Source organism: Phaenicophaeus curvirostris, chromosome 12, assembly GCF_032191515.1.
Source record: "Phaenicophaeus curvirostris isolate KB17595 chromosome 12, BPBGC_Pcur_1.0, whole genome shotgun sequence".
NCBI lineage: Eukaryota > Metazoa > Chordata > Aves > Cuculiformes > Cuculidae > Phaenicophaeus > Phaenicophaeus curvirostris.
Window position 1 is genome coordinate 8,131,011 of NC_091403.1, and position 27,618 is coordinate 8,158,628.

General features: G+C 40.1%; 1 protein-coding gene across 3 annotated transcripts in view; it reads right to left on the reverse strand.

The window, feature by feature from the left end:
- ARNT2 (aryl hydrocarbon receptor nuclear translocator 2) overlaps positions 1-27,618 on the reverse strand; it is a 103,138-nt gene that overhangs the window by 25,124 nt on the left and 50,396 nt on the right. For all 3 annotated transcript variants that reach the window (XM_069866869.1, XM_069866867.1, XM_069866868.1), the window contains 7 exons: positions 20,424-20,526; positions 18,426-18,491; positions 18,044-18,129; positions 8,657-8,733; positions 6,281-6,415; positions 5,356-5,430; positions 1,116-1,267 (listed from right to left, as the gene is read on the reverse strand). In XM_069866869.1, the coding sequence (XP_069722970.1) occupies positions 1,116-1,267; positions 5,356-5,430; positions 6,281-6,415; positions 8,657-8,733; positions 18,044-18,129; positions 18,426-18,491; positions 20,424-20,526 (694 nt within the window). The remainder of the gene's footprint in view (positions 1-1,115; positions 1,268-5,355; positions 5,431-6,280; positions 6,416-8,656; positions 8,734-18,043; positions 18,130-18,425; positions 18,492-20,423; positions 20,527-27,618) is intronic.

Here is a 27,618-nt window from a genome sequence, read left to right on the forward strand (position 1 = left end):
GGTTTCAAATGCACGAAAGCACAGCCCTTCTAGCCCAGTTATGTGTCATTTCCAAAAAAGCAAGTCAAGGAACACCCAGAGACACTTACTAGCTTTCTAAGTTCAAATGCCAAAACTCTAGGAGTTTAGTTTTGCAAATGGAGCTCTCAGCACGCATCTCCACTAGCAGGCTGCTTGTTCAGCATTTCAATTACACAGTTTAACAGATTGACATCTTAAAACCAATAAATTCCTCTGAGCTAAAAACTTGGCAAAAAAAAAAAATAAAATCTTTATTTAGACCAGAAGCAGATTTTGCCTTAGAAATAGATTAATTTTATTCTGGAAAGACGAAATATTTGTAAAAAAAGCCCCACACTATAAAGCAATGGATTCCTCAAGATTAGCTTCTGCAGTTACTGGCTCAGAACTCAAGAGGCTTTGAAAGCTTCTCAGTTATACAGTGATGAACCTCCGCTATACTCCCAGGGTGACCTCACCCTAAGAGATCCAATGACAGATTTTTGGAAAGCATTAATTCAAAGACAGGATGATTCAATTCCCCTCTTAAGAGGAAGGGTTGGATCTGTCCCCATAGTTGGGGATATTCCACCAAATCTTAACACGAGTACCAGGAACTCTTCCCATTCAAGTGTACTAGAAAATCATTTTGTCAGCTTTGATAGGCCATGAGTATGCACAGGCCAAGGAGATGAGAGAATCCAGAACTATGGGATGGCATGGTCACAATGAACATGGACATGCAGTTTCTCTTTGGCTTAGGGATCAGGCCAACCTTCCTCCAATATCAGGACAGCTGGTGTGCGGCTGGAAGCTCTGTGCTAGCTTAGGGCAGCCTGGACTGAGATCAATGGGCTTGTCTAATGATATAACAGATAAGTGACGTTTCTCTCCCAGTGCAGCCAGGCCCTGGAAGCATAACAGGATAATGACACAGAAACAGCTACGCCGTGAGAACTCATGATGCAGAAAAACCTTGTTACAGACCATATTGCTACAGAGGAAGAAACGTAGCTAGAAACAGGCTACCAATAAACGAGAACGTGCTTTACAGCAAAAAGCAATGCTCAAATTCTTTCAAAACCACGCATACGAGCATCTGAAAAGGCACATACTTTACATTAGTGTTGGTGCAGATGATGTATTCAATTTCATCAGAATAAGGGTTCTGAAATGTGAAACTGCTGGTTCTGATCAGCATCCATTCCCGGTTTTTGGTGCGAAAACGATACATCACAGACAGGACTTGACCTTTCAGTTTCACAACCTGCAAAATCATTTGGAAAGGTTAACAGAAGGAGATTGCTACCTGCTGTGCAAATCAACAGTAAATATCAGTAACTGGTGTATGTTAAACTTGAATTGCAGAAAACTACGGACACAGCAAGTAGATTCTTAATCTGAAGAGAATAAGCAAAATCTGATACATGGTTGCAGCTATTTCCTTCAGAATTAAACCCTCATATTTTGTTGTATAAAGAACCATTTTCCAGCCTACACATAAGAATGATACAGATTCAGGACAACAAACAGGTTGTGCCATTATCCCAACAGCGGAGCTTTGATGGTTTTAACATGGAATGCTTATCGAGAGACTGACAGAAACCAAACTGAGGATCTTTTAAATGTTTACATTTAACTACACATTGCAGCTGAAACAAAAGCCCACAAGAACAAAATATTTTGAGGCTGACTATCTGCTTTTCTGCTTGGATCCTTAGGTATACAATTCATATATGTGATAACCAAATTACACTTCAGCATCAAAGTTTAGGATAACATTTAAACACAATGGGCTTTTTTTTAAGAAACCATATGTGGTCAGGTTTTTTTAATTCCCCAAACAAATTAGAAGACTCCTTACGATGGCAAAGTGCTACTAACAAACACTTGCTTCTGGCTTCCAAAAGAAGAAACAGTGAGCTACATTTTGCATGGAGAGAATACCAAAAAGCCACTATCTATTTTCATACTATAAATGAAAACGGAGAGCAAATTCATTGTTTGAACAGCCTAATTGTTTATAACTAAGAATCCGATGTCTGGCAGCACTCATTCTGCTTTTGGTAGCTGAAGTTTTGCTGAAGTCGATAGCTGGGCATCAAGTGAGAATTAAGAAGCAGCCAGCTAAAGAAATATGCTCAAAACAATACTTGTACATTGGCACGGTAACTGCATTTTAAGTGTTCTCTAACAACCTTGGTTTAAGTCAGAAGAAAATTTATATAGTTTCAAGTAATTCAGTGGGCACTTACCTAGGCTATCTGTCTATTTTTTATTGCTTTTCCACCAAGCTATCTCAGAGATGCCTCAGGGAAGGAAAGGGAAGATCTACTACAAATAAACACCACATCTTGTTGTGGATACTTAATCCTTATCCACTGGAATTTACTTTTTATTAGCTATCTGCAGCTCATATTTTCTAAAGGGAGAAAACCCAGTATTTACCTCCCTGCCTTTATCGACGAGCAATTGGATTAGGAAAAATGCTCTCATCCTTTTTCCAAAAGTCTGCATTTCAAATTGATCAGCTTGATACAGGATTACATGGAAAGAACGCAGTAGAAGAAATGAAAAGATTTAGCAATGCCCAGGAAAGTTCAAAATAAACTGAGATAAATGCCTTTTTATTTTATTTCTTTTTCAAATGCTTTTGTAGTTTGAGTTCAGTGAGTGACATTCTTTTATCAGCAATTTTCTACTACCACACCCAGGGTAAAAAACCCACAGAGCTTATGTATAAAGTATCCAATCTGAATACTACTGGATATCAAATAACTGTATTCTGGATCCTTTGATACTAAACCCTATTTGTTGATCTTGGCCTTGAGACTATCGTGTTCTGGCGTGATTTTCCCACCCTGATGAATGAATTTATCTTCGCAAGGAAGTAAAAGCTTTGAGATGGATACTGGCAATTGACCAAAACCTGCAAAATTCTCCCTCCCTCCCTCCTCCTGTTATGCACCAACCTGGTTCTGACACCGTCAGCAAATTGGAAATGTCAAGTTTTCAGAGGGTTTTAGAAGAAAAAGAGTTTATTGGAAATCACAGTTACCTTTTTAATGAAGAGAATTCTAAAGGCCAAACTAACAATAATAAAACAAACTGCAGTGATCTATTGTCCTGAAGTCTGAATTAAGCAAGCATTAATTCTTCATTAATATATAAAGCACAGAGATTGCTGGTGGGAAAATCTTGAACTTAAAACAGTGCAGGCAAACAAGACAGCACGAAAAATTTCAAAGCTAATGCTTAACTTTTACTTTCTTCCATTCTTTGGAAATAAAAACCACTTGGTGCACAGCTCAACTGTTTACTTCAGTCTGTTACTGCATGATTGAAATAACAACCCCAATCACACTGCTACTGTACTGAACAAAAATACACGTAAAAAGGAATTTCCTATTAAAGACAAAGCACAATATTTTCATAGACTGGACACAGGAACTTTCATTTCCAACCTGCAATCTTTTTCTGCTGCCTTTTTGTATGACCTTGAACAAATCATGTACGTCCCTGATGCAGCAAATCACTTATACACATGCCTAACAATGAGCAGTGACACTGAAGTCCCCAGCAACTGAGCCCAGGGACAGACTGGCAGCCTCCCACGGCCTGATCTCACTCTCAGTGAACACAGTGAGGACCAAGCCATTAACTTGAACGTTAGTTAGTCAGCTCTTCTGAGCCCCAGGCAATTGTTTCAGAGACGGATGTTTGACATGTTATTATCCAGCAGCTCTCTGTCTATGTCTCTTGGAGAAATTAGCAGAATCAATCATTTGGGCATCAGTGAAAAACAACATATGTGTTCTCACTGCTCTTCTTGAGCCACTGATGCGATCAGGCACAAGTTCAGGGAGCTCAACCAGCTGAAAGCTAGTACCATGCAAAAGCAATTAGCCCCTTAGCTAGCCTACCTGGCAAGTACATCTGCACTAGTTAGTAGCAGGATGGTTAGGAAGGGTAAAGAGGAGGTCAGGGAAGAAAGAAGAGGGTGAATAGGACCTGACTGCTGGTGCCAGCTATCCATGAAGTAGGTTCAGCTGCAGCATCACACCCGTGAACAAGGTGAGGCAGAGGTGCCCGGGTGTGGTGAGCTATTTCAAGCATCTAACTTTCACGGGCTTCTACCTGTGAATCAGTATCTTGAATTTATGTCTTTAGCTGCTGTTTGAACTCAGTCCACTCAAGGAACACTGAAGTGGATGCAGAGTGTTCAGTTTTTTCTGGTAGCTCACTGGTGGGACTTGTAGTCTTGGCTTGAAGTAGGGGATGGTGGGAAATAGCGCAGGAGTAGTGGTATTTTCCACGATCTCAAATACTTCGGTCAAGACCATAAAGTCAGTTTCACATTCTAGTCTATGGATACAGAACAGCATTTAACTGTTTTCTCCAGAGAGGCTTTTAAGGTTCCATTTTTGCAAAACATGCCTGAATAAATAGTTGGGAATACAAATTATTTTACAAGTCACTTCACATCCACATTTCATAGCTGAAAACAGATATCAACATCCAACATAAGATGGATCAAAAAAACTTGGTTGAGCTGTTGTCAGAAAATCTGGAACCACTTAGATCACCTGGACCTCAGTAACTGGTTAAAGATCTTATGCCATGCTTTCTAGTGCAGCAGGGAAGGCATTAAAAAGATCAGCAACAAGCAGAAGGCTTGGGGAAAGCACTCCTACCGTATGGCCCAGACCAATCTGAAACAGTAAGCTCTACAACAGAATAAAAGCCTTTGATACAGCTCATGAAAACATGGCCCACTATAAAAATGAATCAAAATCAGAAACTTTCCATATGTTGTATTTCCTTTGTTACTTCTACTTGCATTTCCACTCTTAAGAGAGAAAAGGGCCAGATTCTCTGATGATGTAAAGTGGTGTAACTCCATCAAAGGATATGAAGCACATCATCTAGGCTAGCAGACAATTTATGTCACAAACAATCCAGCATTACAGAGGGGTGCAACTACTTTCAAATCAACAGCCCATATTGGAAGGTAAATACTTCCAGTTACCACTTAGCACAGTGGGATCTACACCCGCATCTCCAAAACAGCTCTAACTGCACAGTGAACACTCAATTTATTTTTTTGTGAAAACAAAATATGTGACTAGGTGACTTATTTCTGAAAATACTGCCAAGACACGCTGCAGTTTAAACTAACACTCATGTTGCTTAACTGACTACTAACTGATCAACAGATTTTTTGTATCTTATCAACTCCTTCTCCAGCATAACAAAGAAAATACTGTGCAATATTAAATAAAAGCTACTTCTCTGAACAAAATATTAACAAACATAATAAATAAAATGTGGAATAAAAGGAACAGGGCACAGCACCTGTTGGAAACTCTCTCTCAAATGGCTTTGATCTTCAGGGTGGCAGAATTCTAAAATATCTTTCCCCAAAAGATCCTAGAATAAAACATAAAGCTGTGTAAAAAAACAAGCCACACCACAAACCCACATGCAGATCTTCAAGTAAACCTTGCAGACACTAGATTACCACCGTTAATGGAACTACTCAGTTAATCGTGGATGAATCATATAAACAAGGATTGTAGGCATCATGTCCAACATTACGTTCGTACTGTTCAACAGACGTAACTGTTTACAAATAGACATTACCATTTACAGTCTCTCTTGAAGAGACTGACATCTGCTACTACAACCCATTTTATAACACTAATTTTTGTAAAAAGTTACTATAAAGCTACCTAAAACCAAATTAAATGGGAAAAATAAATGAGCAAGAAATTGGTTTTGCCTCTAACTCCAAGTGTTGACAGTTATCCAAAGGAGAGTTGTGGCAATCAGGACTTCATTTACTATTCTGCTCAGTTCTGTGACTAGCCTCCTACTCAGAGGAGCAGATGTAAGCCTAAAGGAAAATAGTTGCCATAAACTATGTTTGCTTATTGTTCAATAGATTGGCAAAAGTAAAATCTAGAGGACTAAAATTATCTCCAAGCACTGTTAACTTTCTATCACAGAAATTTCTTTCACTGGAAAGCTGTGCAAGGTTTAAAGCATCTCGCTGCTAGAATTGTAATTACATCCAACAGGAACAAAAAGATACTCTAGCTAACAAAGGGGAAGACTATAAATTTTACAGCAGTGTGGACAGCAAAGAAAATTAAACAGCATTTACTGCATGATGTATGAGCTATAAATATTCCATGTTTTGCTGCTTTTGTTTTTATGCACAAATAGAATTTTCTTCCTTAGCTCTAACCAGTCTCCACATTTCCAGTGCCTCACTCACCTGGGGCTGGTAGCCAATGACACTGATGCACCTTGGGTCAACAAAGGTGATGACTCCATCAGAGTTGTGTCTGGACAAGAACTCAGTGGGGACCGACATGCCATTCATGTCCATGCACACTGGAGAGCTGGTTACCTAAGACCAATAAAATCCACAGAACAGTCACCGTAAGTCAAATTTGATTATATAATTAAAGCACAAAATCTGCTGGCAGATTGCTCACTACTGAAGGAAGTCATAAATAAAACAGCACCACAGATAAATGACACGCAACAGCCTTTAGTCTAGTTTGCAGGGCAAATATCACATCCCATAGCACCCACCTAGGCTTAATAGCACAGAGGGAAAACAAATACACCAGAAGTTCCCAAGAGGGAGGGATATATTGAGGATATGAGTACAGCTGGATTAATCTCCCTTTGTGGTATCCCATTAAAGTTAGGAATCCTGGTTCCTACCTTTGTCAAACAAGAATGAGACACTTGCAGAGGACAATTCAGTCACCCACTTTAGGATGGAAAAGGCCAAGTCATTATCTGTAGACATATCCAATAGGATCACTCAGACTAAACACTCAACTTTCAGGTGAGATGAACATCACCCGAAACACCGAGAAAATCTGAACAAAGTTCTCCAGTGTGTGAGGCAGGTGATACCAGGCCAGTCTTCCTATAAATGGGACCTGATAAGATGCATCCCAGAGTCCTGAGAATAATTGGCAGGTGTGGTTGCCAAGCTGCTCTCCACAATATTTAAAAAGTCATGGCAATCCAGAGAAAAGGGCAACGTTGTGCCCATTTTTAAAAAGGGCACAAAAGACGACTCTGGGAACTACCAGCCTGTCAGCCTCACCTCTGTGCCTGGAAAGATCATAGAACAGATCCTCCTAGAAGCTCTGCTAAAGCACATGCAGGACAGGGAGGTGATTAATGGCAGCCAGCAGGCACCCATGACGCGGGTGTTGGAACTTGATGATCTTTAAGGTCCCCTCCAACCCAAACTATTCTATGATTCAAATCTCATCAGGGAGAATGATTATTGATTAATTTCCAGCTCACTGGCTGAAACCTGTGCAATGAGGTCACAGGTGCAACTTCATATCCATTCATTCCTACCATGAGAACTTACAAATGAGAACTTACACAACTTCCAGAGCTATCTCTGTTGAGAAGGTCCTAATGCAAAAAGAGCAAAATCTACTTTTTTTTTTATGCCCCTCCACAGAGCCTCCTCTTGCCCTTCCTCACATACTCTGCTGGCTCTTCTAATGTAACAGATGTTTTGACACTCTACATGTTACTAATGTGATTTTCTCAGAAATTATCTTCCTCTGGCAGCTGTAACACATGAATCCCCATAAATTCCTTCCCTCCATTAGTGGAATACATAACCCTTGATTATAAGAGCATGATTAACCTAAAAAACATCATGCAATACTTTCGTAGCTCTGCCATTCCAATGGAGACACTGCAGAAATGCTAACACTTGCCATAACGAGCAGGCTGTTCACCTCAGATAAGAGGGGTTTGGCACCTGTGCTCTAACAAATGGGACATTCTACATTGTCAGAAGGAGCGATGCCATCCTAGCAGATGGCACTGAGCGCAGGCCAACGGAAGATCAACCAGGAGGCTCAAACAGGTTCACCCATGGCAGAATTCCTAGACTGGGAAGATAAAAAATAACCTCCCTGCTGCAGAGAAGGAGATTCACTGCAACTGCTTTAGTTCCCGCTCAAAACTCCTGTCAGCAATGGACAAAGGAAGAAATTTTAATACAGCAATTGCAACTGTCTGGACAAAAAGGAAGAAGAATTTTATTCTCACAGTTCCCTTAGCTGACATCACATCTGAATGCATAATACAATAAACGTCAAGATTTAAATTGTTATTTGCGAAGTGTATCTTGACTGCCTGATCTTTAACTTTTTCAGAATAATCTCTGCAATAAGTTTTTCATGTAGCTGATTAGCCAGAGAGAGCGAATGAAAGAAAGAACAGCAAGGAGCAAGTGTATCACTGGCTTTGGAAGCCATCAGTAGGATGGGTACCCCTGTGTTTCTCAACGTCTAGAATATGCCAGCCCTATGCACTCTAGAGAACAGCACGTCTGTACATACTGATCTGCCACGAGTGCCTTTCCAGCTGTTGTTGGTTTAAATACACACATGTACCAAAATCTCATTTTCATTTTGCTCTGTTGATATGTTCTAAACAAGCCCCTGGCTGCACACCAGCATCAAGGCACTTGATGTATTTTGGAGGCACATGAAAATTTACAGTCTAGTACAAGAACTTGGCACAAGTCCTTTACAACTAAAGCAAAAGACTGATTATTATTTCAGAAGTAGTTTATATAAAGAAAGATTGGCATTACCTGAAGCCTCCCTATCGCCACAAGGCAATATTTACTACCTTGTCCCACATCAGTGTCTTCTTCTGGTATAGTCATTCCTAGAGTAAACAATAACAAATACTGTTATAATTAGGAAATTGGGATGAGCAGAGACGCTGCTGGCTGTTTCTATACTACTCTAGATGCTCAAAACCATACAAAATAACCTTACTGTCTTATCTAGGATTCAGGCATGATCTCGGGGTTCAGATCAGATGACCTTTCTCAGTTGAGCTCAATCCTACATACTTCACATGCATATACAGTACCCACAGCAGCAATTTTGGCTACCGAAGACAAAGCAGAAGCAACAATTCAATTATACACTGAGATGGACGATAACATTTCCACGAGTACTGTTCCGCAGGCATGTTACTGGAACTATGTGGTCACTTAATATGGTCAGTGAACGCACACGATATTCAGTTTTCTTTGTGAACAGTACATCATAATGAGCCTTTAAAGCAAGGCGCAGCCTAGATTTGTCATTAACCTCATGTTCATATCTAACAGCTGGTTTTACTTTTTTCTATAATGGACTAAATCTGGGTCATTACGTTGAAAGACTGAAAAAATGCGGATGCTTTGCTAATAGTGCTTGTTTCTGTTGTGTAACAGGATTTTACAAACAAGAATAATTTCAAAACATACATATGTACTGTTTTCCATTCCAGAGTTTCATAAATAGGAACGTTTAGATTAGTCTTGTTTATTTGCTGGCTGGATAAGCCCTTAGTTGAGGTTATTTCCCAATACAGTTTTAAGATACCAATTTCCTATACAGCACTTCCAAAAACTCCTTCCAAGAGTGACGCTACTGACTTATTTTAAGTGATTTGAAAACTCTTTCACAAGGCTTTTCAAGGAATTCAGTCACAACAGGCAGTGAATCACTTAAGAAGCACTAGAGCATTAATGAAATTAACTGCAGAGCAGCTACCAATTATGAAACAACAGCTACTTTATTCTTAAAAATTATAATTCCCAACGTAAATCAATCTTTGCATCATGAAGAGGATAACAGCATACAACTTTCTTGGAAGATACCTGCTGACTGAAGTGGTCTCTGAAGGAAGTTATTTCATATCAAAATAATTCAATCTTATCTGTCAGTCAGCTTCTAAACAGCACTCTACAGGTATTTTTTAGTTCCCATTGAGCTATATAATGTAAAAAAATATACAAAGTATGAAACAAAAACCTGCATATTTTTGTATAATATCTTCAAACTCTTATTTGCAATGGAATTCATAGTCTAGGGAGTCTAACTTCATTTGCAGCCCACAACAGAAAGCTAGGATTATATCAGAAGATCCCAAGAGCTTTGCAGAGAAGAATTACTGTCCCTTCTAGTAAGTGGGAAATTGAGGTGAGTACAAATTTCAACATCACACACTACAAGAGCTGAGCAGAAACCCATTGTTTTCTACACAATGATTTTGCTATCCAGATACAAATTTGGCTCTAAATAACTCCTTAGCTTCTAAACCTCTGTGATATCCTCCACCAAAACCCAGGATAGTCCTCTGAAATGTTTTATAGAAGCTGCATGAGAAGATCAAGGTGGCAGTTTGCAACCTTAGGAGTACATTTAAGAAATCAATCATCATTTTAACCTAAGTTAAAAATACCATTGGAAGTAAACACCACATTATTTTTCAATTGAACACTACTTAGTACTTTCAATCAATGTTCCTCCATGGGTTACTAGAGACCCAAAATTTCACTCAAGATCATAGAGTCACAGAACTGTTTGGTTTGAAAAAAACTTTGAGATCATCTAACCTGGTCCACAACTAACCTATATTTATGACCACCTCACCTACCTGTCTTTTAAATGCCTCCAGGGATGGTGAGTCAACCACTTCCCTAAGCAGCCTCTGCCAGGGCCTGATAACCCCTTCCAGTCAGGATTTTTTTCCTAATATCTAATCAGAACCTCCCCTTGCGCAACTTGAGGCCATTTCCTCTCATCCTATCACTTGTTACTTGGGAGAAGATCCTTCACTTGATACACAACATCCTTGAAATGAAGACAACCAGCATTTTTCCCCCCATGGGACTGTTCTGCACTGCTGCGGTTAATCCTTCAAGCCATTAAATTGCAGAGCATTCTTTTGATATTTCACACCCTGCTATTCCAGTCTCTTTTCTGTTACAAACCAGTCAAACTACAAACAAGGGCCCAAACACAAATAAGTCCGACGTTCTGCGACACCAACATACCACGGAAAGCACAAACCACTGACACGAAACTACAGTTAAGAGATTCATATTACAGAAGCGTTTTGTTTTCCTTCCTTGCTGTGTTTATACACAGTCATTTCTTCAATACAAGACTCAGTAATTAGCTAACAACAGCTCCAATAGGCAAAGGAATTGTATCTGGTTGCCTCTTGAGAAAAAGAGAGAAAGTTACCCTGAAAAAGCAGCAGCACACATCTACTCAAAACTGTGTCTGCTTTAGACAAAATTTTGGCAGGCACAAGACTGCCATCTGCTTACAAACATGTGGGGTACCTGGAAAGGTGAGCTCCCCAAACTAAACCTAGAGTCTTCCACATCAGTGATTTTAAGTAGGTAGGAAATGGTTAACTGAGAATTGTGTGCAGCTTGCAGGGGATGATAACTAGAATCCAGCAGTTTTGCCTTCCAAAGGAGTGACTACAGGTGTGAACTGAGAGCAGGACAAATTAAATGATTCAATAGTTTAGGACAAAGCATAAGGATGCTGACTGCTGGAAAAGAAATGTAGCCATGCACAGAAACAACCACGGGAGGAAAGAAAACACTGGAGTAACGTAAGAGTTAACCTAACACTTTGGCTGGAGGATGGCAGCAGGCACTGCTTTTCTTTGGGAGATGGGATGAAAATTCTCTTGCTCCTCAGTGCTGAACTCCACACTTGAACTCCAAAACCTCCAAGCTCAACTGTCAGCTGAAAGAACAAACATTTTAAGAGCTGATGCCTGAAGTAATCATGGTTACATTCAGACAGGCTGGTACAGCTGGTCTGATTTCAAAGACGGTGAGTGATTCTACGTCTCACCACCTTCAGAGGATCTTCTTGGTGGATGCCAGGTACTTCTAAGAATGAGGCAACCCAGATACAGGGGCCTAATGAGGAGCGGCTGAGAGAGCTGGGGGTGTTTAGCCTGGAGAAGAGGAGGCTGAGGGGAGACCTCATTGCTCTCTACAACTACCTGAAAGGAGGTTGTGGAGAGGAGGGTGATGGCCTCTTCTCCCAAGTGACAGGGGACAGGACAAGAGGGAATGGACTCAAGCTCCGCCAGGGGAGATTTAGGCTGGACATTAGGAAAAAATTTTTCACAGAAAGGGTCATTGGGCACTGGAACAGGCTGCCCAGGGAGGGGGTTGAGTCACCTTCCCTGGAGGTGTTTAAGACACGGGTGGACAAGGCGCTGAGAGGCATGGTTTAGTGTTTGATAGGAATGGTTGGACTTGATGATCTGGTGGGTCTCTTCCAACCTGGTTATTCTATGATTCTAAGCACTGTTTTAAGGAAATAATTCTAGGCATTCTAGCTGGATAACTTTTACCACACGGTCTCTTTAAAATGAAGTTTGCCATTTGAGAAGCATAAATTTAAAGTATCCCTTGACTTCAAAAGCTTGTTCAATCATTTCCTTAGCAGCACAGTGTATTGCAAAGGACAGCAAAGACACTCAGCTGGATGGCTTCCACTTCGCATAATCTTTTTTCTGCAGCTTTCAACAACACTTTCCTTTTTAGGAACTTGGTCCATGCTTGCTACTGCCCAAATAAACTCAAAGCAACATAAACAATCTCCAAAATTAAACCTAGCTAAGAAACACCATTTCTGATGTCACTCTGCTGGCAAGAGAGGCTGTTGTTCTAATTTTCACCTTTTTTTTTTTTTTTTGCAAGATGGATTACATTTGGTCTGTAGAACACACTGGAAGATGCATTTGTTGGGTTATCCCACAAGACACCCTATGAATAAAAAACAATCTGTCTGGAATTAATCAATACACAACCTTGTGAGTTGCTGACCCTTCCCTAAAAGGGCTTACAGTAAAAATACACCAAAAGGATTGTCTGCTTGTCTGCAACGTAGGTGTCATCACTGACAGCATTACATAGAGGGAAATTGTTTTCTTTACTCGCTTGCTGAGAACTACAAAGTCTGAACTGGGGGTTAGCTAGTATATGAGATGCATTCATACAGAGATCTACTTTTGCTTTAGCATACTTTCTCTTAAACATACTCCAGCACAGATAGATAAATAAAGAGCTGTGTACTGTGCTTAGTATTAGTTTATCCAGCTCCTAACGTAATGTAACACTACTACTTAACATCACTAAGTACCACCAGTATCTACAAAAAGGTTGCAAAAGCCTGTATGAAAGCAGCCATGAAACTGGTATTTAGGAGGCATCAACAAAATAAACATACATCAGTTATTCACATTCTTTCGCTATAACCCTGTGAAAGGCTTTATTTCTCATCACCAAATATATGCTCCTCTTGAATAATAAATACAGTGCTGTGCTTATTCAAGTTAATATCAACAATTTGCAAAGCTAACCCTGCGACTGAGCATTACAAATAGAATGCTGTGCTGTTAGAGTTTATATTTAATTCCAAGTGTCTTTTATGCCAGCAAACAGTTTCCCACAGGGTAACGGCATGTGTTTGTGTGGACATAAGGAACTTTTTAGTTTTCCCAATGAGCTTCCAGTTGGCTCTAACAACAGAACAGCTTCATTTTCTGCCTTCTCTCTCTATCCTTATGCCCCAAGTTTTCTGCAAGATGCAAAAAAATGTTAGTAGATTTCACTACAATCAAAAGTGATTTATGAGACCTTTATGAGTCCTTAGAAGGAAGTAGTTTAAGTGTCAAGTGGTCACTAGCAATCCCCTGCTAATGCTTATCTCCATCAGAACCATTACTGACAGCTACGCGCCTGTGCTGCACTGCGTCGCTTTATCTTCCATATACAAACATGGAAAAAGACTTTCACAAAAAAAAGCTGTGGATGTTTACAGCATACCAAGGAAAAAACTCATGAAAAACCCCAAGGAAAACCAAATTTTTTAATTTTTTTTTTTTAAAAAAGGACTCTTAAAAGTTACAGCACTGCAAAGAATAGTCAAGCAACTGTTTTGTTTTGTATTGGGAGTACTTTGCACAAGCATCCAGTTTCTGGCCAAAACTTTAAAATAACCTAACAGCTTTGGCATGCTGTGGTTAAGACGTTACCGTAAGTCTGACTTGGAAGACTAAAATGTTTCTTTTTTAAGATAAAAAACTAAGGAGAAAAAAAATATTTCAACATTATATAAAGTTATCTGGGAGTTTTTGTTTCAAGTTTTTGAAATGAGTATCTACATAAGCCTTTCCTTCACTACTTGCTCTCCTGCATGTCCTAGCTTTGATTTGCAGAAAACTAGCAACATCCTGACAGACTACATCTTCTCTCTCCACCAAATATTTTCCATCAATTGTTATGGCATAAAAAAACCAACACCAAACTATTAGGAAAATAACATACGGATCACATAAGATTAATTCCCTTCCAGGAATGAGATGCTCCGAGGAGTGGGGGGGGGAGAGAGAGAAGAAAAGCAAATGGTTGCTTAAGTTGAAAACTGATCAGAAGGTCAGTATTTCTCAGTTTTGTGAGCAGTTATGAACTTGAAGCACTGCCTAGGCTAAGCATCGCACCAGGAGCAGAGGGACAAAGGCTGGAATTGGTGCTCAGCCAGTTTCAAACAAGGGTCTTTTTAACTTGTTCAAAATAATCCAACACTGCACTGTAATTATTTATCCTAACATACCATCCATATAAGAAAAGAACAATGTAGCTGGTTGGAACCTTGATCTGGAATATCTGACTCCTTTTTCTTTGACTTCCACATAACGTTTATCCTGATGCAGAGTCCAATATATAATTTCTGGGCATATAAGCGTGCAGGTATCATACTGTGGGTTTTACACTTAGTTTTCTTGCAGGCACAACGGAGGAAAATGCACAAACCCAGGCTGAATGGACTCCGCTCCTCAAGGCAGCTCTGTCTTTTCCCCTTGGCTCACTCACCCAGAGGCAAACACATATTATTAAAGGAACAGCCCAAGAGCTCATTTTCCAGGGGAACACAGTGCACAGGCTGCAGCACTCCTGGGGTCTGCTTTGTTCGGAAACACAGAGGAGGCAGGTGTTGCCCATGGGTCTTGCACACTCCGAGCTCAAGTCCATGCAGAGGATGAAGCATGATGCTTCCTGTATTTTCTCTCCAGTCTCTCAGTGAAAGGGGGGCTAAAAAAGTCCAGCTGCATGTGTTAAAGTGTTTTTATGATGACCACAGACCTGAGCCACAAAAGAACTTGCTTTCTACTTCAGAGCTCTGAAAAAAAAAACCCCAGTCCTTAAAATACACCACCATACTGATGCCAGCTGTCATTTGTTTCACTTGTTTAAAGAATTCCAATTATTTAAGAGACCTAGCATAGGCTACTCAGAGCCACAGCACTGTCAAACCTGACATTCCACCACACCAAGAATGATCACAGAACAGTTCTTGTCTTGATATTCCTGTATCAATACTGACTGCGTTATACTCAGCGTGGGACACTGACCACAGACAATGCAATACAACTCAGAAAGAGAAAATACCAGGTGCTAAAGAAATCAGATTAAGTACAGATTAAGTGCATTTGCTAAATATTTCTTATTTGTTTATGAAAGTATATTTTGTGTTGTATATAAATTGTATAATGCACATGCCACATTTCATGCTCTGATAGAAAAGGACATGAAGTTTATGTTAGAGTATCTACTTGGCAACTGAAAAATAAATGAAAATTATTTTTTCCACAACTGAATCTTTAAACTACTGTGATTTAGCACAAAAATATGTATTCTCAAGAATCCAGAGATGATGCAAAGGCCACGGGCTTGCTATTCTTTACCCGATTTGAACCAAAGTAATTTTATCAGACGGTAGAAAACCCTTAGCATATTCAATTACTGCTGCAGTTATTTCATTTGCTCTGCAGACAATGGTTGAACTACCATTGGAAATGAGAAGAAATGCAGTTATGTTGCCTCTTATTTACCCAAACATATCGCAGACCAATTCAGCCCATGGTTATTCCCATTCAGCTCCGAAAATCAATGGGTACATGACACCAACACAATGTGGGGAAGACTGGGAGGGCAAATAAACACTCATGAAAGAGGCCCTGATTCGTACTATATGCCCTGAAAAAGGCATTCAGGCATAACTACTATGAGCAACAACTTGGATGTTAACATAAAAGACCACTGAAATTCCGCACAAGGCTGTCAAAATCGAAAACATCCCCTAGGATTGTGCTACAGTTTGGAGGCATTAACATTGTGGAGGCGCATTGGATCTCATAAGGGAGCACCATGTGATTTTGAGGAGTGGAGTAATAGAAATGGGATGAAATTCAACATTACTAAATGCACAAGCATGCACTTGGGGACTAACAACAGTCACAAACTAAAGCAACAGAAATGGGACGAAAATTCATATTACTAACTGAAAGATCACACGATTCAAAACTATATTTGCTATAAACTGGAAGACCCTGAGTTGATAACCGAGAAAAAGGCAGCCTTGTATATATATCAAGTGATTAGGATGCCAGCAGAATGCACTGTAAAAAAGGATGCTATATTGTACACTGCCAGTCAAGATAAGAAATATCATTTTCATTACACATCACTACAATCTCACTTGGAGCAAGAGTATACAGTGCCAGCAACCCATATTTTGAAATGTTACATGAAAACATGAACAAGTGCACAGAGAAAAACACAAGGACAAAGAAGGGAATACATTGTAAGAATGGAGATTAGAAGAAATGGGCTGGTTTAACTGAGCAAAGTTAAGGCTGATGGGATGTGACCTCCTGGAAACGCATCACAACATTGGAGAGAGACAGACATAAGGCAGGAAAATTCTTGCTTGATCTTCAGTGAGATATAGTCCAAGAATACACGGGCATAAACTTCCCATAAACTGGAAATTAAGTGAGCTTGTTAAGCATGGGAGAGCAGTGAGGTTTTGGAAGAGCTGGAAACGGGGAAAATGCCTCACTAATGTAACCTGGAATTTACAATGTGACACCTGGGAACTAGGCCCTCAAAGACACAGAGGATCCTTCTCACCTCATGCTCCTGCACTGCAGTGCCCGCTGCCCTGCAGAAAAGGCAGCCGGTTATCATACGCTGCTGACGTTGTCACCTCGCAGTGACATGAGCTCATGCATTTGCAGCTCTGCATTAGCAACATCCACCCGAGGGGTGAGATCTCTTTAAATGTCCCATTACATGCAGCAAGCTTTTCATTCAAGCTAACCAAGGAGCTGAAAGAAATCTCATTTGACATACACAGCGTTCTCATTCTTTTGAAAAGAAATGAAACATTTTGACTCCTAGAGTACACTGCAGCAAATTAAAACCTATTAGCAACATAAGGGAGGTTTTCCTCTCTTCTGAAACTGCAGTTCAGCAGGAAATCAACAGGAAGTTCACATCCACACGCTACTGCACAGACTTGGTGCAAACCACCTCTTAGCATTCCTAATCCCTGGACAAATGTGATTTATGCCTGTGGTATATGACTGCAAAAGGGCAGGACAACTCCTGATTTGATTCATGCCAGCAGGCGCTGTCAGAGCGCAAACAGCCTCTTCAACTACTGCAAACGCCAAGGTCAACTAACCCAGTTCATGCTGATGTCTGGGTCAGCTCCACTGATTCCTCTTTGAATTTTTCAAAGGTAAATATTCCCATATGTGATACTGACTTAGAGTAGGTAAATGTTTTTCTCTGTAGTTCAAAGCAATATGCCAATACTTGTTTCCCAGAAAAACAACCTCAAAACTGAACTTATCAGGAACATCGAACGTTCCCCACTAACACCATCACTGTGGAGACCTGTGTGTCTGAACTGAAATTACATGTGTTCATACATAGGTGTTTACTACACAGTATTTAAACATAACAGCACTAGCTGTTCTTTTCTAGAGGTGCTTCGTGTTTACCTTCTTAAAATGAGGCCATTTTTATGTTGGTTTATCAGATGGAAAACTTCTGTCCCCAGCTGCTGTAATCCCACGTTACTGACAGCTTCTACAGCTCTCTGTGCTAATGAAACCAAAAAGGGTTTCACGTGGAAAAATGGGGAGGCCTGGAGTGAGTAACAATAGCTGATTTCTTGATATCAAAAGCTTCCCAAGATGAGACTGAATGGGTTACATCCCTGAAATTCAGCCTGCTTCTCTACCACAAAGGCATCCCAAGCCGGATTTTCAGCTGTCTGGCAGGTAGTTCAATGAGACAGATACACACCTGCCGGTGGCCAAGCCTTGATATAGCCCGTGCAATGGACAACAGCGTACTGTGCTTCACCTTCTTTTACTGGGCCAAGGCCATTCCTAAATGACAAGAAAACACAACAACATCACATTGATTGACATGCCAAAAAGCTTTACGTTTTTTAAACCACTACAAATGACGTACAGATACTTGTAAGTTAGAAACAACCATCAGCCTAGAGTTCTGCACTGTGTCAGCTTCATTACAAAGCCATCCAAGTCTTACCTGTTTTGCACAGAACTTCTTGGAAGTGCTGTGCTGTTTGTCCAGGTAGTCCTCCTTGACTAAGCATCATCCCAATGGAAAATGAGAGTGCTTAAGACAAATATTATTGCGGTAAATTAAGTAATAGTACCTGTATCGTTTTCTCATGGTGGTTATTCTGTTCAGAGGTAAATGATCCAGAGGAGCATTTCCACACCTAAAAGTAAATTAATATTTGAAAAGGCTCAAACCCAAATATAAATATCCAAGAGGAAAATGCATTTTAAGATCTTTATTACTATATATAAGTAGACAACGATGGATACTTATATCTGATAAAAAGTCACAGGTTTGTGTTTTCTGAGAACTTGCTTCTTCCACAGGCTGAGCTTTTCGGGTGTGCTACAAATATTTTTGTTATTTTATAAAGAAAAACAGAAGCAACTACAAAAAGATTCCCTCCCATGCCCCCAGACCTGAAGACTATTTGCAACAGATATTCTAAGAGAGGTTAAAGAATAGATATACTTCAAAATACTTTAAACAAGGGTGAAAACTATAGAAGAATGTAAGTCAGACCCCCAAATATCCACACAAAACAATCTCAGCATTCCAATTGCTTCCCTGGACAGAGCATTTCCACTACCATACACCAGCTGAAATGTTAATAGATATTAATCCAGTGTCTGCAAAAACAGACTACTTACACTGCCAAGCAACTTGGTGTAACATTTGTTCATTTATATTTTGTGATATTTCTAACTATGCCTAGCTGTATAATTTTAAAAATCCATTCAATGCTAAGTAAAGAGTTTGAACGGTAAAATCAGTTCATTTTAAATGGAAAAAAAAGAACAATAAAAGCAGTAATCACAAGGAAAGTTCACATTATTTGAGGCTCATTCTGCGCACACGGTTCTTCTTAATTTTTTTTTTTTAATACTGCCAAGGAGAAGGAATGAACAATTAAAATAAAATTTAAAATTACAAAAACAATGGGGTTACTGGCACGTATAAAATCACTGTCATGCACTGGAATTTACAGAATCAGGGTGCTAGGAAGCAACTGCAGTATGAAATGTTTTTTTTAAAAGCTGGCAAACAACTGTAAACAGGACAGCTGGGGGAAGAGAAAGCAATGCTTCAAGTATTTCTCTGCTAGGTTGTATTTCCTTTCCCACAATTAAGGGGGAAAAGAGATCCAAAGCTTTCAAGTCTAACCTTGCAGGTACGAAGTATATAAACACCCTAGAAAGGCACACAAGAGCCATACATTCAATTTCCTCACATGACTGGAAGAAAATCCACCATGTAACAAGCATCTGTTGTAATGCATCAAATATTTTGATTTTGGTGTTTGATTCCATAATAAATTTTGCATCACCCGTTTTCAACACATCCACTGGATATAGGCTGCCAATGCAATGATGGACTTTCCCCTCCTTACCACAGAGAGAAATTTATTGCTACAGTAACAGGCATTTTATCCCATTAGCACTACCAACAACAGAAGTGCCCACAAGCCCCTGTCAGAAGCACCAGGCAGGCAGATTTCTTTAGAGAAACCCAAGCAATGCAGAAGCTGGAAAATTGCAAAATAAAAACCCTCTAACAATTACTCATTTATCTAGCATCAATCAGCTGACATCTGCTTAATTCATACCAGGCTTAGGTTAATTCCTACATAGCTGGCAAGTTCACAACTGAATTCCTGTTTGTCTTCAAGATTCTTTTAATATTATTGGTTTGCTGAAAGAATACACAGAGTTGGGCTTTCACTACACTTGTGAAAGCTTTGTTCCCAAAGTATTGATTTGAATAATTTGACTAAGAGACAATAGCTTACATTCCAGGGGTGAAGTTGTCATGCAGTTCTTTGGGGAAAGTATTCTACACCCCATACCGATAAAAATAACTGCAATATACAAAAGAGGTGCTGTTCTGTCATTAATCTTAAAGGAAGGCAGGTTTCAGTTTTACTCCAATTTCAAAAGCAAGCATTCTGGAAATGGGAGTATGTCAGTACTGTTTGCTTGTTTTTTGTTTGCTTGCTTGTTTTTCAGCAAGGTCAAATCAGTGCAACAAAATGCCTGAAGTCTAATCTGAGATGGGACTGGAGCTATCACAAGAATACAAGGTAAATGTGTACCTCATCCTGCAAATGAAAGAGCGCCTTGATCCCATGCACATTCTCATCGAGGACTGCTGACCCTCCTTTTTTACCGTTCCAGTCTTCAAGTCCAAGATTCGTCCTAGAAAAGCAAGGGTGAGCATTCAGTACATAAACTTAATTCCATTTACTACAAAGTTGACAGTAAGATCATAAGGCAGAGGAGGCAGAGAAGACAATGGCAACAACCACAGCTTTTTGACTTCATTTGCTTGCGCCACTCTACCAGAACTGTGGATAAAGCAACATCATTGCCCTGACTGCTGCTCCTCTTTCCCTGTATTCTTGTACATACCCAGAACACCCTCTTCACTAACACCACCTCACATATTCAGGGCTGCAATGATGACAAGAACACATAAGACCAAGCTTTTCTCCTTGATAATGAGATACAGGATATGTTGCACCAGCAGTTGTGGTGGGGCCCATTCAGAATGGATAAAAACCTGACACACCAGCATATTTTTAAAGTTAATTTTCAGCTGGATCAGTGAGATGACCTGACTCACCACACAGCAACATGAGTCTATGCAAGGACCACAGCTGGTCCCTGTTGATCAGCATAAACTGACTACAATCTTCAGAATCTCACCCCACAGACAGCACTAAAAAGGGATGAGAGCAACCAAGTCATCTCAAGAGAGGAAAGGACAGAGAGAGTGCTGACACTCCTATGTAAGTTGAGGGAGGTCTCTATTAAAAGCCAAAGGCAGCAAGGCAGTAACAGATTAATCTTTTCATTCTCCTGAGACAAAACAGAAGACTGCAATTACTACAGACAGGTTCAGAACAATGATGGCAGAGTACAGGGCATCATCTAGAATCCCGTTGTTTATCACCAAAGAACTAACAGAATGGACTTTTGCATCTATAGTTCAATCGCTAACAGATGACTATAGAATCTTGCACATTAATTACACAGACTAGAAATGAATCACTGGCCCAGATATACAATGCCTCAGGGCTGGAGACAGCCACAGAAGTGATGGCTGGCAAGAGAAATGCAGTGGAACCGCTTCTAGACAATTAAATGAGAGCCCCCAGCACTGCCATGAGCAAACCTACATGTTTAAGGTAGGTACAGTATCTTTCCATTACTGAAACCAGACGACAAGTTTACAGCAGGGTAAGATACCAAAGCCTGACTGTGCTAAGTTGAAGAAATCATGCAGAATACATTCAAAATTTCCCTCATCATATTTCCTCAAAAGTCTCTGTCCAAAAATTAAGCTCTGAAATAATCCTATTGCCAAACATTAATTTCAGGATTAGTTTAACTGAAAATACTTGCTTCTATCTGTGAATGGGTATAAATTCACAATGAAACAGTTTAAGATCAGTATCTTAGATAAGGCACTAGACAGTACCATTTTTTTTCTTAGGTATACTAAAGAGTACTTCTGGAGGAAAGCCAGTCTTGTCAACAGAAGGTTGGACTGTGCCATTTGGTGAATCCCCAAGGTGTATGTCAGACGGTTAAGAAGTTAGCAAGCCGGTGACAAATTCCTAAAAGTGCTTCAGTTCAGAGCACTCAACTATATACTAATATATGTATGATTTGGGTGTGAGCTGGTAAAAGTCATATCACCGTATTTCTCACCTCAGTTACACTGACCCTATGATGTAGGACAGAATTGAGGTTCAAACACACTTCCCTTCCCTGAATCAGAGAAGTCTGCCTCTGTCTTATCCCTATATCCAAAGTTACAGTTTCCCACCCCCTCAACTAATCAAACAATTTGGAGTAAGAAAATATCATTAGGCAGGCGGCAAAGTGACTTTCGAATGAAGGCAGAATATGATGAAGCAAATAAAGACAGAATGTATGTGCAGGACCCAAGGACTGTCCTCATGAGCATACAGGCCAAATCAAACCATAAAAAGTATTTTTCTCTTTGGATACAATAACTTTGTCATACACATAAACAAATGAAGATTTTCTGTGCACTGTACCAATTCCAATATAAATTCCTGAAGTCACACGAATAATCAAAAAGCAGTGATGGTAAAACTACCTCCGACAGCTAACAGAATTGTCTCAGTTTTCATCGTCCAAGAGCATCTACAAAAATAAGTGTACTTCACAATTATGTGGCTGCTAAGTCTACAATTGCTGACACATGTTTCTTTGGCAAGTTCGGAACCCCCGACAACAAAAGTAATAGTTTTTAAATTTAGCTTTTTGTTTGGCAATGTCTGAGAAATATGTACCAGATAACAAATAGTAGTCTAAATTTTACCCTGACTTACAAAATCACTGCAGGAGGTATGTGGGGGTATGAGTCAGAGAAACGTTTGGTACAGAAATATTATGACAAAGCTCTCTCAGCAGCTTCTTTCAATAGTCCATCGAGCACATGCAGACCTTGCAGAGCTCCAACAACATAGTGCAGATCTTGATGAAGAACAAGCAGTTTGTGTCTCCCATACTATTAGAAACTTATATTTAAGTACATCTGATGTAAAAGTTGGTAATTATATTCTTATTAATAAGAAACATTCTAGGATGCAACTTCTACAAACTGAACTGTGCATACGTGCATTTTTTCATTTCTTCTTCTAGTTTCTTCAGAAGAAGAGTTTTAACAACCCAGTGCCACCACCAGCTGGATCCCTTACGAGCTTCCCCATAAACTGGTAATTGCATGCAGTTCATTTCCATGTTAAACTTCCCCTCCTCCAGCTCCAGACACAATCCTCAGATACTGCAAGGGCAGGATGTGTCTCTCCATCACAGCATTACTGTGACTGACACTGATGTTTTATTACTATTTACAGCAGCTGCACAACCTGGAGGAAACCAGAGTTTATCCTGCTACAAAAGAGAAAGCAAATAAATGAGCACAATACTTATTAAAACCAGCACATCAGTCTCCAGTTTGTCTGGGCAGAATTGATGATTTGTTGAAATATACCAACTGCAGCCCCAATTCAGACGGCAGCATTGCTTAAACCTGTAATAAACCAACTGTCCTCTGAGCAGGAATCCATCACGCGACCCAGGAACCTGATGTCAGCTGTCATTACAGGAAAGGGCTGTCAGAAGGGACCACAGAGGTCAGGAAAACGTGCAAGAGATTCATTATTTGAGTGAAATTAGAGAAGCCATATAAAGCTCTTCCCACTGAAGAGATAGTAGCCAATTCAAGTACTGAGGACAGATGCCAAAAACATTCCCTTTGTGTTATGCTGCAGCGTGTTTCCAAAGATGCTCTAAAATCGTTCTTAAAAAGATCAATGGGACAAATGTTCACATTGGCACTGATATGCCCCTTGTGCGTGCACACAGTGAATAGATTATGCATGAACCCTCCCCTTTAGGATCTCCACTTGCTACAGTGAATGTTCAAATACCTTCTCTGTGCTTGGAATGTTTGAGATGAACCTAAGCCAAGGATTGGCCCGGACCTACCGAAGTTCCTGGGGTTTCAAATCTGGGAGTTTGGCTCAAATCCATCTTTACACAATAGCACCAGCCTGTTAGAAATTTGTTCCTCCATGTTTAAGCACTGCCTGGTAAGGTTTATTGCCTGGTAATCAAACACAGTCTGTTCTTTGTTATTTTTTTTCAGTTCTTATCTCTTTTTTGTTGTTGTTGGGATTCAAAACTCCATGAGCTTTGAACACCTAATTCTACAACAAATGCCTTCTCTGCTGGATTTCCAGTTCCTAAAAATCCTACAGTCTGTAATTAGAAAGAAGGGCAACCTTCTGCAAAAATCTCAATGCAAGCTGAAATGGCTGTCTAAAAAAAAAAAATCAGATGGCATTCACATCCAGTTTGCAGCATGGAAATTCCCTTCTTTTGCAACAGAAGACTACTCTCTGTTTACAAGGATGACAAGCAATTTGTTTTGTCCTCGAGCACACAGGAATACATGATACAATTTTTCATTTCCCTATAACTCATCAGTAGACTGGCTGTTGTTGGGCACAGAATCTTGGACCTGATAAGGTCTGAATTAATATATGGATTCTCACCTCGCCCTCAATATCTTCAGCAACACAGAAAGTGTTGTGCTGTAGCTGATAGTGTTTTGTCTTACAAAGAACAAGTCAGATATTTCATAACTATTCTCAGCCACTGGATTGTCTAAATATTTCTTGCTAGGCAAAATAAAATAAAGGATAAACTAAGTTTAGTTTGGACAAAATAACAAAAGACGACTTTTGTGTTCATCAAAAATACTCCACAGGCAACTCGGGGTAAACAAACAGGACACAGAAACAATGCACCCAAAAATCCTTATGAAAACTAAAGACATATTTTTCTTACTAGAAAAACGGAAAAAGCAAGACAGGGATGCAGGAAAACAAGAGGAAATAATTAAAAATAAAAGCAAAGTAATGGTCAAGGTACAAGTGCTTCAGGACACGGCTCCAAATGTAAGCTGACCCTCAAACCGAAGGCTCAGAGAACAAAGGACTTCTTCTCTAGTGATGCGCTATTAGTACATTAAGTCTTTAGAAAGCAGTGGCAGAAATCATCTGCTGTGCTCTCAACTAAAACTACGAGTTGCCAGCCCACCACGCAGAAGCACAACACTGCAAACGAGCTATTTATCGTTTGTACAGAGGCACCACAGAGAAGTCTTCATCACTAGTGAGTGTAGCATTGAAAGGCAACTCTGCTACTGGACCTGAGGATATGAATAACGTGCATGAAGGCAGCAATCAATGTTGGACACTGACTCCACAACAGCTTGTACAGATGTAAGATACAGGTCACTGCTCGGGATCATCAATGAAGTCCCAGAGAAGGAAATGAAACTTCTTTTCTAAAGCTTTTTCATTTATCAACTTACACATACGCACCAACTATAGCTGAACATCCAGCTTTACACCAACTGTGGTATCCGGGAGGCAGAGGTCCTCTTGATAACAACAGATCCATTATAAATACATAAACAAAATGTCTTCAATAATAAGATTAAATAGCCTAAACATGATAAATTTATGTTAAATTACTCTTGATAAGCTCATGCCAGAGCAAAGCAATTATTCTACATTGATTAAAATTAAAGGAAAATGAAAAACTTTAAAAATGTATACCCTTACAATTGTAAGGGATAAAATTGTATCTCATGTTTAATGAAGCTCAGCAAGTGCTTTAAGCTCTATTAAGTTTAATAAATATACATCCACTCTGTGGATCCTAATATAAAAAAAATTACAGACTATCTAAGAACACATTAAGAATCAAAATTGAAATGTAAACACAGTATTTGTATGCTCTCTTTCCAGGAATTCACGTCTACATAAACCAGAAGCAGCTTGCAATTTACAAATAAAACAATAGATACATTAAAAAACAATGAAATCATGGTCACACAGCTCTTGTCTCAACTTTCTGGGTTTTATTACTTACATAAAGGCAATGTCCATAAAAGCAAAGATACATTTACTATGTACATAAACATATTAGAAGACACAGTCCCTGTCCTGAAAGCCCAAGTCCCTGCCGTACAAATGACAAGGTATCTACTGCAGGGCTGGTGAGACCAAGAACGACTGCCAGAGCACAGAAGAAAGCTGCTATTCATCCAAGTATCCTCTAAAAGCAGAGCATCCCTTCAGCAGCACACCAAAGACAGGAATTATGTGGAGTGAACACACCAAACAATACAATCCCAATAAAATTGCACCCATAAAAAATGCATCTCCATGGCCCCCCAGTAAGGGGAAAGCAAACACATGAGCAGTAAGAATAGCCTGGATGCTCAAACATAGTTGGAGTTAAGATCACCCTAATGTCAAATTACAAATGAAGTGCAGAACCACATGACTGGCATCAGTCATCAGGTTATGGGGTAGCACACACATGCAATGCCTTGTAGCCTGTTAGAATCATAGAATCATCAGGTTGGAAAAGACCCATTGGATCATCAAGTCCAACCATTCCTACCAAACACTAAACCATGCCTCTCAGCACCTCATCCACCCATGCCTTAAACACCTCCAGGGAAGGTGAATCAACCACCTCCCTGGGCAGCCTGTTCCAGTGCCCAATGACCCTTTCTGGGAAAAATATTTTCCTAATGTCCAGCCTAAATCTCCCCTGGTGGAGCTTGAGGCCATTCCCTCTCGTCCCGTCCCCTGTCACTTGGGAAAAGAGCCCAGCTCCCTCCTCTCCACAACCTCCTTTCAGGTAGTTGTAGAGAGCAATGAGGTCTCCCCTCAGCCTCCTCTTCTCCAGGCTAAACACCCCCAGCTCTCTCAGCCGCTCCTCATAAGGCCTGTTCTCCAGCCCCTTCACCAGCTTTGTTGCTCTTCCCTGGACTCGCTCCAGATCCTGAACATCCTTCTTGTGGTGAGGGGCCCATAACCGAACACAGGATTCAAGGAGCGGTCTCACCAGTGCCAAGCACAGAGGGAAAATAACCTCCCTCTGTTGTTTAATAAATCTCTGTTGTTTATTTTAATAACACTACTTCATATTTGCCAACTACTTCATTCTCTACAATAATCTACAAAGACACCAATTCTTGATAACATTTAAAACACATTGAGAGACCGTGAAGAATGCACAGATCTAGAAAGTAAGAGCTCAATGAGATTGTTCTTACAGAAGACATTTGCTAACTCGTGATGCTTAACTCATTCACAAACAACCTGAGCGTGCAGGCACTGGCACCGCTAACACACTGGCCCTTCCCTGCAGCAGAGGCAGCACCGCCCCATGGGATGCTGCCAGGGCTTGCGATGATGCAGAGCAGATGGGCTCAGAACAGGCAGAAGGCTTTTCTCTTCTATACATCAGATTCATGTAAAATCAGTATCATACTTGCATTTTTAGCAGTGTACATATAGTTTTAATTCACACGTGGAAAGAGCGTTCTCTAGACGGTCTCCGTGTGGGTGCAGGAGCTCCTGGATTCTGCCTGGGAGGTGTCTGGGAGCACAGGTCATCCCTTACTGGTATCACAGCTTCGTGGACCATAATCACAACTTCAATCCCCAGCTTATGTGAAGCTCAGGACATTGCAGGGGGAAACATGGAGATGGCTGATCTAATCTAAATCCTTCTTTGTATTAAAACCGTGATCCTACTCAAGTTTTCAAGGAGCATGTCAGCAGGACTTAAAGGGAGGCAGTGCTGCAGGTGGGAACAAGGTCTCCCTGTGCACACTTTCCAACTTTGCTTCCCCATTGGTCTGACTGTACAGAGAGGATG